Here is a 12,477-nt window from a genome sequence, read left to right as displayed (position 1 = left end):
GTGAAGTAGGGACGCGCGACATACGCCTAGTTTCCTGGAACAAGTCACATATGTGTTTGTGTGTTCGTGTGTTGAAGACGTGGACGATATGGGCCGCAGACAGAGGACCCTCAGACAGGAATGACACACACCTCCACCACCCAAAGCCTGCCCCTGCCGCCTCTCCTCATGCTCCGCAGACAAACCCTCTGCTACCGGTTACCTCGGAAACGACCCCCGGAGCACCTGATTTGCCCCATGAAGGGCAGAGCAAAGACTTCCTGAACACTCACCCTGACAGTAAAGACTACTGACTATCTGCATCATTGTCTGTGTTGCAACCTTCTTTTTGTTTAATAGATGGCAGTCCAGTGAACCTTTTCACTGGACTGCCATCCAGTGAGGGGTTGTTCAATGGAAGTTTCAATGGAAGTTACAAAATAAATGTTTGGGCTGTGGGCCTAAATCCTTCATGTGGATGTGATCTGCCTCTCTGTGTGGCTATCATGACTACAGGGTTTACTGTAAACACATGTCATTGCGCCTTTTTCTTTGTGTGTTATGTGTTGAAAATGAACACATACTGGCAGAGTGAAATGGGTCATCAGGGTCGGGTCACAAACATAGACAGTAAAATCTGTCTTCATTTTAGAATGTGGAAGGTCATCATTTTCAAAGTCACCATAGTCATCACTTTGGGATGTGGAAGGTATGTGGGTTCTTAGCATACTGGACAGACCATACCTCTGCTCAGACCCGCCCTTACCTATGTTTTTTTTTTCAAAAGAAGAGGTTATTTAGTTCAGTCACCACAACACCAGTCCAGTTATGGCAGAGAAATCTGAACAGACTGATGCTCCTTCTCCATATAAAGACCTAACCTTACCGGTCATGTTTCCCAAACTGCATACAGAAGATGAGGGTGGTGCTACTACCTTCTCATCGTCGACATGCAACCCCAACCTGTGGAATATGTTGCATGCAGCCGAGACCAGATGGAGCGAGCAGTCTCAACCGTCCAACGGAAACGGGGCCGAGGTGTCCGTTGGGGCGGGAGAGACAGTGATCGAAGCGCTAAATATGCAGAGGGTGAGGATAAATCAATTACCTAGACTCGTGTCTTATCCTACTTTTACTGTGGGGGTTTGGGTTTTAACTTCAGTAGGCTACTACATGTGCTAGAAGGCGCATTCAACAGTTTGAGTTGCTCAATCAATGCAACTTTAGTTGGATAGTGTCCTACCATCTTGGCTGTGACAGCGAATCAATGTGTGATACGTCAAGGTTTGAAAGATGAAGACAATATCTGCTCAGATCTCAATTGCGACGATTAAAAGCATTATCAAAGGCAAATTCGTCTGCGCCAAGACATGCGCCAGCGTTAGACACCAACCACCACGGCATATAATGTTGATCAAAAAAAATGTCGCGACCGCATGTTTCTGCAACGAGGCGCGCAGATCTGAACGGAGCGTCTGTAAATCTTGATGGTACTGTGACTGTAGCACATATAATGAAAAATGTAAATGAGAAACGCGTTTAATATGTAGGGGGTTAGTTAGGCTATTGCTGGGACTAGAATACAAGGCTGTATACCTGGAGTTTCTAAAGTTATGACCCAAAAGGAACCAATCCACCTTGTGAAATATAGCTTGCAACCTGGTCTCAGCGAATTTAATAATTGTTCTGTACAAAAATCGAGATACTCCAGTATGATTATACGTTTCGTATTGGTATGTATTATGGATTTGTTCAATATGTACTGAACAAAAATATAAATACAACATGCAAATCATTTCAAAGATTTTACTGAGTTACAGTTCATATAAGGAAATTAGTCAATAGAAATAAATAAATTAGGCCCTAATCTATGGATATCACATGACTGGGAATACAGATATGCATCGGTTGGTCACAGATACCTTTTTTTAAAAGGATCAGAAAACCAGTCAATATCTGGTTTGATCACCATTTGCCTCATGCAGCGCGACACATCTCCTTTGGATGGAGTTGGTCAGGCTGTTGTTTGTGGCCTGTGGAATATTGTCCAGCTCCTCTTCAATGGCTGTGTGAAGTTTCTGGATATTGGTGGGAACTGGAACACGCTGTCAAACACGTTGATCCAGAGCATCCCAAACATGCTCAATGGGTGACATAACTAGTGAGTTTGCAGGCCATGGAAGAACTGGGCCATTTTCAGCTTCCAGAAATTGTGTACAGATCCTTGCGACATGGGGCTGTGCATTACCATGCTGAAACATGAGGTGATGGCAGCGGATGAATGGCACGACAATGGGTCTCAGGATCTCGTCACGGTGTCTCTGTGCTTTCAAATGGCCATCAATAAAACACAATTGAGTTTGTTGTCAATAACTTATGCCTTCCCATACCATAAGCCCACCGCAACCATGGGGCACTCTGTTGACAACTTTGACATCAGCAAACTGCTCGCCCACAAGACCGCATACACATGGTCTGCAGTTGTGAGGCCGGTTGGACGTGCTGCAAAATTCTCTGAAAAAATGTTGGAGGTGGCTTATTGTAGAGAAATTAACATTAAATTATCTGGCAACTGCTCAGGTGGACTTTCCTGCAGTCAGCAAAACTATCCCTCAAAACTTGAAACATCTGTGGCATTGTGTTCTGTGACAAAACTGCACATTTTAGGGTGCTCTTTTATTGTCCCCAGCACACCCTTGTTATGATCATGCTGTTTAACCCGCTAAGGTCGATGTCCGCTCCCCTGGGGAAATCTATTTTGCATAGTAATAAAATCTGCATAAAAATCTGTTAATTTTAGCTAGAGATATGTATTTTTTGCGTTGGATACATCTTAATCCACTGCATCCGCCTGTGTCGCACTTATGCATCTGTGGTGACAGGTAACACAACTAGAGTGGTGTTTGTCAGACCATGAGACATTCCGAAAATCGGCTTCTCTCAAAATGGTCTGTAGCGTCAGAACAGTTTGAGCTACACACTAAAATGACCCCTCTATGGAAAGGGTAGACACTCACGAACACGTACATCTCGGTTTTACTCGTCTGAAGGTCCCACTGTACAAATGGAAAAAATCTATGGAAGTATATACTGTATTCTGACCCCTTCACTTTTTCCATATTTTGTTACGTTACAGCCTTATCCTAAAATGGATTAAATTATTTTTCCCCTTGTCAGTCTACACACAATACCCCATAATGACTTAAGCAAACAGAGGTTTTTCGATTTTTTTTTACAAATGTATTAAATAGAAAAACATTTAATATTATATTTACACAAGTATTCAGACCGTTTACTCAGTACTTTGTTGAAGCACCTTTGGCAGCGATTACAGCCTCGAGTCTTCTTGGGTATGATGCTACAAGCCTGGCACACCTGTATTTGGGGAGTTCCTTCCATTCTTCTCTGTAGATCCTCACAAGCTCTGTCAGGTTGAATGGGGAGCGTTCTTGGGGACCTTCAATGCTGCAGAAATGTTTTGGTACCCTTCCCCAGATCAGTGCCTTACTAACACTATCCTGTCTCGGAGTTCTACGGACACTTCCTTTGACCTCATGGCTTGGTTTTTGCTCTGACATACACTGTCAACTGTGGGACCTTACATAGAAAGGTGTGTACCTTTCCAAATCATGTCAAATCAATTGAATGTACCACAGGTGGACTCCAATCAAATTGTAGAAACATCTCAAGGATGATCAATGGAAACCTGAGCTCAATTTAGAGTCTCATAGCAAAGAGTGAATAATTATGTAAATAAAGTATTTCTGTTTTTAATTTTTAATACATTTTTAATACATGTTTTCACTTTGTCACTATGGGGTATTGTGTGGAGATTGCTTAGAATTGTTATTTATTTAATAATTTTTTTAATAAGGCTGTACCGTAACAAAATGTGGGAAAAGTCAAGGGGTCTGAATACTTTCCGAAGGCACTGTATATAGAGACAGTTTAGTGCCAAAAATAAGGGGTTAAATACACGTACAAAAAAAATAACAAATGTTTCCTGAGCTTTCTTATATCGCTCAGATATAGGACAGACACTTTAGGACAAACTTCCTTTACATTTTGGGGGTGGACTATCTTTTCCATGTAGTGAATCTGTTATTCAATGCGTTTAAATGGTCTAGTAGCAGTAAGGCCAAAAATACCTTTTCATCAATTCATTTTTTATATATATTTTTTATACTTCAAATTCCAAATCAAATAGCAAAATGATCATTGGTATGACCTTCTTAAAACAATTCCATATAGTTTAGTAGAACCCCCAGGCTTAGACAGGGCTTAGACTCTTATGGGTAATCAGTTTCTTGATATGCCACACCTGTCAGGTGGATGGATTACGCTCACTAACAGGGATGTAAACAAATTTGTGCACAAAATTTGAGAGAAATGAGCTTTTTGTGTGTATGGAACATTTCTGGGATCTTTTATTTCAGCTCATGAAACATGGGACCTACACTGCATGTTGTGTTTATATTTTTGTTCAGTGTAGCAAATATTTGATTTAATTTATTTCATTTGACCTTTATTTAACTAGGCAACCTTTAACTAGGCAAGTCAATCTATGGGGGACATACATTTTTAAGCCTATATTCATTATAAGCCTTCAATGAGAGGCAAGGTGATGTTGCACAGAGAATATTCATAAGCTGGCATAGAAAGGTTGTTTAAAGGTTGTGAACATGTACTAGGTTAGTTTGGTGACATTCAGAGGGTGCGAGAGTGACCAACTTCATGAGGTAAACACACCACACCCACACTTCATTAGGTAAGCTATACTGAGAGTCTGGGCCTTCAGAAAAACAGGTTCACTCTGAAACCTTTGAAGGTCAGAGTGTGCAGCTATTGTCTCCTACACCTTATTTATATAGGCTTTATTTGTGTGCGTGTTCAGGTCAGTTACAGTTTCTCCATCTACTAAGCTCTACCAAAATAAAGTGTGCTGCTGTTCTCCACACTGACATGATTTTCTCTACCTGTCCTGAGCACTCTCTCTACTGGTTCAGTCCCACACTGGTAACAGCCGTGCATCTGCATTTAGTGGAGGCTGTTGAGGGGAGGACGGCTCATAATAATGTCTGGAACAGAGCAAATGGAATGGCATCAAACCATAGCTGTGTTTGAATACTTATACTAACCATACTATTTGTGATGTAAATGGAGTAAATAGTATGCTTATTGGTCAATGTATGGGTATAGTTAGTATGGCAAAAGTTCCCAGATGTCGTACTGCATTAGCCAAAATACGAAGTATACGAGCAGTGGATACTATTTCCATGCTTTTAGGGCCCATAATGCAATTCTTCAGAAAGTGGGCGTGGCTTCATATAATTTTCAGATTTGAAGAAAATGGCAGAAAATATGCAGCCGAAGCCCAATGAGAGCGGATACAAATGAATTGCTTTAACTAATTATTACAAATGTTAAGAAAATGTTGAGCAATGTAATAAAGTAATGACTTTTCAAGTAAGTTACCTTACACGTTATGTTGGCTGACAATTTGTTAGCTATGCTATCCTTACGAACTACATAGCATATCATTACAGCAGTATGTACCCGTATGTTAGCTATCTACCTAACGTTAGTTGGCTACTAATACATCAAACTTGACACTGTATTAAATACAGTGGCAAGAAAAAGCAAGTGAACCCTTTGGAATTACTTGGATTTCTGCATAAATTGGTCATCAAATTTGTTATGATCTTCATCATATCACAACAATAGACAAACATAGTGTGCTTAAACTAACGACACAAATTATTGTATTTTTCTTGTCTATATTGAATACATAATTTAAACATTCACCGTGAAGGTGGGAAAAAGTATGTGAACCCCTAGGCTAATAACTTCTCCAAAAGCTAATTGGAGTCAAGAGTCAGCTAACCTGGAGTCCAATCAATGAGACAAGATTGGAGATGTTGGTTAGAGCTGCCGTGCCCTATAAAAAACTCACTAAATTTGAGTTTACTTTTCACAATAAGCATTGCCTGATGTGAACCATGCCTCAAACAAAAGAGATCTCAGAAGATCTAAGATTAATAATTGAAGACTTGTATAAAGCTGGAAAGGGTTACAAAAGTATCTATAAAAGCCTTGCTGTTCATCAGTCCACAGTAAGACAAATTGTCTATAAATGGAGAAAGTTCAGCACTGTTGCTACTCTCCCTAGGAGTGGCCGTTCTGCAAAGATGACTGCAAGAGCACAGTGCGGAATGCTCAATGAGGTTAAGAAGAATCCTAGTGTCAGCTAAAGACTTGCAGAAATCTCTGGAACATGCTAACATCTCTGTTGATGAGTCTACGATACATAAAACACTAAACAAGAATGGTGTTCATGGGAGGACACCGCGGAAGAAGCCACTGCTGTCCAAAAAAAACATTGCTGCACATCTGAAGTTTGCAAAAGTTCATCTGGATGTTCCACAGTGCTACTGGCAAAATATTCGGTGGACAGATGAAACTACAGTTGAGTTGTTTGGAAGGAACACACAACACTATGTGTGGAGAAAAAAAGGCACATCACACCAACATCAAAACCTCATGCCAATGGTAAAGTATGGTGGAGGGAGCATCATGGTTTGGGGCTGCTTTGCTGCCTCAGGGCCTGGACAGCTTGCTATCATCAATGGAAAAATGAATTCCCAAGTTTATCAAAACATTTTGCAGGAGAATGTTAGGCTGTCTGCCAATTGAAACTCAACAGAAGTTGGGTGATGCAACAGGACAACGACCCAAAACACAGAAGTAAATCAACAAGAGAATGGATTCAACAGAAGAAAATACACCTTCTGGAGTGGTCCAATCAGAGTCCTGACCTCAACCTGATTGAGATGCTGTGGCATGACCTCAACAGAGCAGTTCACACCAGACATCCCAATAATATTACTGAACTGAAACAGTTTTGTAAAGAGGAATGGTCCAAAATTCCTCGTGACTGTTGTGCAGGTCTGATCTGCAACTACAGAAAAAGTTCATTTGAAGTTATTGCTTCCGAAAGGTGGGTCACCAGTTATTAAATCCAAGGGTTCACATATTTTTCCCACCCTGCACTGTGAATGTTTACACGGTGTGTTCAATAAAGACATGAAGATGTCTAATTGTTTGTGTGTTATTTGTTTAAACAGACTGTGTTTGTCTATTGTTGTGACCTAGAAGATCAGATCAAATTTTATGAACAATCTATGCAGAAATCCAGGTATTTCCAAAGGGTTCACATACTTTTTCTTGCCACTCTATATGCTATCTAGCTAACTATCCAATGTGTATTAACCCCGTAATTCTTAGTTTATCTAAGTGGTATAGTCGTTGTGTGTTCTCAATGGACATTCTGTTGCTTTCGTAAATTTGCAATGGCTATCTACTCCGATTTCAGAGCACTCTCGTCTGAGTGTACTAGAGCGCAGAATAACTGATGAATTTATGAACACTCAACACCCATTGAAATGGCCGGTGTCAGTAATCATCAGCATAATAAAGTAATTCAATTGTTGCCAGCAGCACAGTTACAGTCACCAACGCTCTGGATAACATGAAAACCATCTCTGCTAGGGCGAGTAAAATGGTAAAGTGAGGTGTTCTCTTATTTGTGTCTGGAAGTAGCTAGGCAACGTTAGCCTGTTAGCTTGGGTGCTTGATTGCCGTTGTGAGTTCCAATGTGTGCTCTGAACGCTCCGAGAGCGAAACGCTCTGAATTTACAAACGGACAATCTGACAATGCTCTGAATTTACGAATGCCTAGAGGGCCTTCTGGTACTCCAGATTAAGAACACACCCAAAGTCATAAAATGTCTAGCTAGTAATTTGTTATGCTAAAAAGCTAGCAAGAGGTTTCATAGCAACAGCATCAACTTCTGGTAGACAGGCGAAGCTCTAGTACGCTCAACTGAAAGAATACAGTTTGTTTACAGTTTACTAAAATGTATTAGTATATAGTATGTAGTATATTCTCATTAAGTATGTAGTATACAGAATGTTAGTATTGGTATTCGAACACAGCTCTACTGTTTGATGTATTTGATACCATTCCACCTATTCCGCTCCAGCCTTTACAACGAGCCCGTCCTCCCCAATTTGCTTCCTGCAACACTAACTCAAAAAAGTTCTGGGACACTGTAAAGTCCATGGAGAATAAGAACACCTCCTCCCAGCTGCCCACTGCACTGAAGATAGGAAACACTGTCACCACTGATAAATCCACCATAATTGAGAATTTCAATAAGCATTTTTCTACGGCTGGCCATGCTTTCCACCTGGCTACTCCTACCCCGGTCAACAGCACTGCACCCCCCACAGCAACTCGCCCAAGCCTTCCCCATTTCTCCTTCTCCCAAATCCGTTCAGCTGATGTTCTGAAAGAGCTGCAAAATCTGGACCCCTACAAATCAGCCGGGCTAGACAATCTGGACCCTTTCTTTCTAAAATTATCTGCAGAAATTGTTGCCACCCCTATTACTAGCCTGTTCAACCTCTCTTTCGTGTCGTCTGAGATTCCCAAAGATTGGAAAGCAGCTGCGGTCATCCCACTCTTCAAAGGGGTGGACACTCTTGACCCAAACTGCTACAGACCTATATCTATCCTACCATGCCTTTCTAAGGTCTTCGAAAGCCAAGTCAACAAACAGATTACCGACCATTTCAAATCTCACCATACCTTCTCTGCTATGCAATCTGGTTTCAGAGCTGGTCATGGGTGCACCTCAGCCACGCTCAAGGTCCTAAACGACATCTTAACCGCCATCGATAGGAAACATTACTGTGCAGCCGTATTCATTGATCTGGCCAAGGCTTTCGACTCTGTCAATCACCACATCCTCATCGGCAGACTCGACAGCCTTGGTTTCTCAAATGATTGCCTCGCCTGGTTCACCAACTACTTCTCTGATAGAGTTCAGTGTGTCAAATCGGAGGGTCTGCTGTCCGGACCTCTGGCAGTCTCTATGGGGGTGCCACAGGGTTCAATTATTGGACCGACTCTCTTCTCTGTATACATCAATGAGGTCGCTCTTGCTGCTGGTGAGTCTCTGATCCACTTCTACGCAGACGACACCATTCTGTATACTTCTGGCCCTTCTTTGGACACTGTGTTAACAACCCTCCAGGCAAGCTTCAATGCCATACAACTCTCCTTCCGTGGCCTCCAATTGCTCTTAAATACAAGTAAAACTAAATGCATGCTCTTCAACCGATCGCTACCTGCACCTGCCCGCCTGTCCAACATCACTACTCTGGACGGCTCTGACTTAGAATACGTGGACAACTACAAATACTTAGGTGTCTGGTTAGACTATAAACTCTCCTTCCAGACCCATATCAAACATCTCCAATCCAAAGTTAAATCTAGAATTGGCTTCCTATTTCGCAACAAAGCATCCTTCACTCATGCTGCCAAACATACCCTTGTAAAACTGACCATCTTACCAATCCTCGACTTTGGCGATGTCATTTACAAAATAGCCTCCAATACCCTACTCAACAAATTGGATGAAGTCTATCACAGTGCAATCCGTTTTGTCACCAAAGCCCCATATACTACCCACCATTTCGACCTGTACGCTCTCATTGGCTGGCCCTCGCTTCATTCTCGTCGCCAAACTCACTGGCTCCATGTCATCTACAAGACCCTGCTAGGTAAAGTCCCCCCTTATCTCAGCTCGCTGGTCACCATAGCATCTCCCACCTGTAGCACACGCTCCAGCAGGTATATCTCTCTAGTCACCCCCAAAACCAATTCTTTCTTTGGCCGCCTCTCCTTCCAGTTCTCTGCTGCCAATGACTGGAACGAACTACAAAAATCTCTGAAACTGGAAACACTTATCTCCCTCACTAGCTTTAAGCACCAACTGTCAGAGCAGCTCACAGATTACTGCACCTGTACATAGCCCACCTATAATTTAGCCCAAACAACTACCTCTTTCCCTACTGTATTTAACTTATTTATTTTGCTCCTTTGCACCCCATTATTTTTATTTCTAATTTGCACTTTCTTCCATTGCAAATCTACCATTCCAGTGTTTTACTTGCTATATTGTATTTACTTTGCCACCATGGCCTTTTTTTGCCTTTACCTCCCTTATCTCACCTCATTTGCTCACATCGTATATAGACTTGTTTATACTGTATTATTGACTGTATGTTTGTTTTACTCCATGTGTAACTCTGTGTCGTTGTATGTGTCGAACTGCTTTGCTTTATCTTGGCCAGGTCGCAATTGTAAATGAGAACTTGTTCTCAACTTGCCTACCTGGTTAAATAAAGGTGAAATAAATAAATAAATGTAAAAAATGAAGGTGCCACCAACCTCCTGTGATTTGCATACCCTTATTCTGTTCATCATCGCCCTGCCAGTAGCCAGTGTTGTATATATACCAGGTTGTACCTTTCGTACCGCATGGCTAACTTTAGTTGTATGCTCAAAACATCATGGGAGTTTTGTGTTTAAATGATCAGGTTCATATAAATGGTTGAACTGAATTCCTCTTTCCCTTCTCATCATTACTGAATTGTTATAAAGACGTGGCTATGAAACCCACAAGACATAAACAAATATTGGCAACAAATAAGTCTGAACTGACAGTGGTTATTCTGTCCAGAAGAAGTCGGTTTTAACATGTTTAAAACAATTGTTTTTATGCGGTACAGTCTAGACTAGTGGTAGCACCGTGTATCGCTAGCAGATGCAAGTTCATACATAATCAAGCTAGCTAAGAGAGAGAGAGTTAGCATCGTCAGGGACGGCAGAAAATCATTTGAGACGAGCGTTGGAGCGAGAAAACAACGTGCTTAAAAAGGGAGGAATATACAGTGGGTAAAGGAAAATACTTTTATTCAACTTTAAAGATGAACTTTGGAATTAAAAACTGGTAAACAAGCAAACTTGAGGAGGAAACGTCAGTGAGTGAAGTTAATGCATATCACGTGACTGAGGAAAATGTTGCTGTGGCAGAACAGAACGTTGCCGTGGTTGAGGACAATATTAAAGTGAGTGACAATCAGGAAGGAGCCTATTGAGAAACAAAAAATGTCTGGAATTGTTGGAAGCATTGTACAGTTGGATGAAAGCATTGAACACCGGAACTTATATCAAGAACGGTTGGAATGCTAACGGTTGCAAATTACATTGACGAGGACAAAATTGTGCCAAATTTGTTTTGTGTAATGGGGTCGAAGGCATTTAATTTATTAGTAGCCTGCTACAGACAGACCAGGTAATAAGACATATGGGGACATCGTAGAAATACTGAAAGGACACTTTTCACCAAAACCACTAGTTATTGCTGAAAGGTTAACGTTCCACAGAATAAATCAGGAAGAGGGAAAATCAGTGACAATGTTTGCTGACAGAGCACTGTGAGTTTAATGATGTCCTAAATGACACCATTAGAGACAGACTAGTATGTAGGCTACGCAGTGAAGTTACACAAAAGAGACTATTGACTGAAAGTAATCTGACCTTGGCAAAGGTCATTGAATTCAGTGTGTGCAAAGGGTATTGAATTCAGTGCCTTCAGAAAGTATTCATACCCCTTGACTTATTCCACATGTTGTTGAGTTACAGCTTGATTTCAAAATAGGTAAAAGAAAATGCAAAAATTATCCAGCTATACACATTACCCCATAATGACAAAGTCATGTTTTAAAAATGTTAGAAAATGTATTGAAATACAGAAATACTTAATTTACATAAGTGTTGACACTGCTAATTCAATACTTTGTAGAAACACCTTTGGTGGTTATTACAGATTTGAGTTGTTTTGAGGATTTTCTCCCATTCTTCCTAGATTTTCAAGGCTTTCCACAGATTTTCAATGGGATTCAAGTCTGGGCTTTGGCTGGGCAACTCAATGACTTTAACATTCTTGTTCTGAAGCCATTCCAGCATTGCTTTGGCTGTATGCTTAGGATCGTTTTCCGGTTGGAACATAAATCTTCACCCCCAGTCTAAGGTCGTTTGCACTAAAAAGCAGGTTCTCATAAAGGATTTGCATGTATTTGGTTCCATTCATTGTTCCTCCGCTGAAAAGCATCCCCATACCATGATGCTCCACAGCCCTGTTTCACGTTAGGGATGGTGTTAGATGGGTGATTAGCTGTGCCTGGTTTTCTCAGGCCAAAGAGTTTAATTTTTCCTCCAAACACGACGAGTTGAGTTTTTACCAAAAAGTTATATTTTGGTTTCATCTGACCATTCTCCCAATCTTCTTCTGGATCATCCAAATGCTCTCTAGCAAACTTCAGACGGGCCTGGACATGTACTGGCTTAAGCAGGGGGACACGTCTGGCACTGCAGGATTTGAGTCCCTGGCGGCGTAGTGTGTTACTGATGGTAGGCTTTGTTACTTTGGTCCCAGCTCTCTGCAGGTCATTCACTAGGTCCCCCCGTGCGGTTCTGGGATTTTTGCTCACTGTTCTTGTGATCATTGCGTGGAGCCCCAGATCGAGGGAGATTATCAGTGGTCTTGTATGTCTTCCATTTCCTAATAATTGCTCCCACAGTTGATT

At 41.3% G+C, this 12,477-nt stretch overlaps 1 protein-coding gene across 1 annotated transcript in view; it reads left to right on the top strand.

Moving 5' to 3' along the window:
• The first annotated feature begins 792 nt into the window (after positions 1–792).
• LOC110496911 (S-adenosylhomocysteine hydrolase-like protein 1) overlaps positions 793–12,477 on the top strand; it is a 40,004-nt gene continuing 28,319 nt past the window's right edge. Inside the window, exon 1 of the mRNA XM_036956197.1 lies at positions 793–1,068. Within this exon, the coding sequence (XP_036812092.1) occupies positions 808–1,068 (261 nt within the window). The 5' untranslated portion in view covers positions 793–807. The remainder of the gene's footprint in view (positions 1,069–12,477) is intronic.

The sequence above is a fragment of the Oncorhynchus mykiss genome, chromosome 2 (genome assembly GCF_013265735.2).
Source record: "Oncorhynchus mykiss isolate Arlee chromosome 2, USDA_OmykA_1.1, whole genome shotgun sequence".
NCBI lineage: Eukaryota > Metazoa > Chordata > Actinopteri > Salmoniformes > Salmonidae > Oncorhynchus > Oncorhynchus mykiss.
The sequence above is the reverse complement of the archived record's forward strand: the minus strand, read 5'-3'. Positions and strand labels throughout refer to the sequence as shown.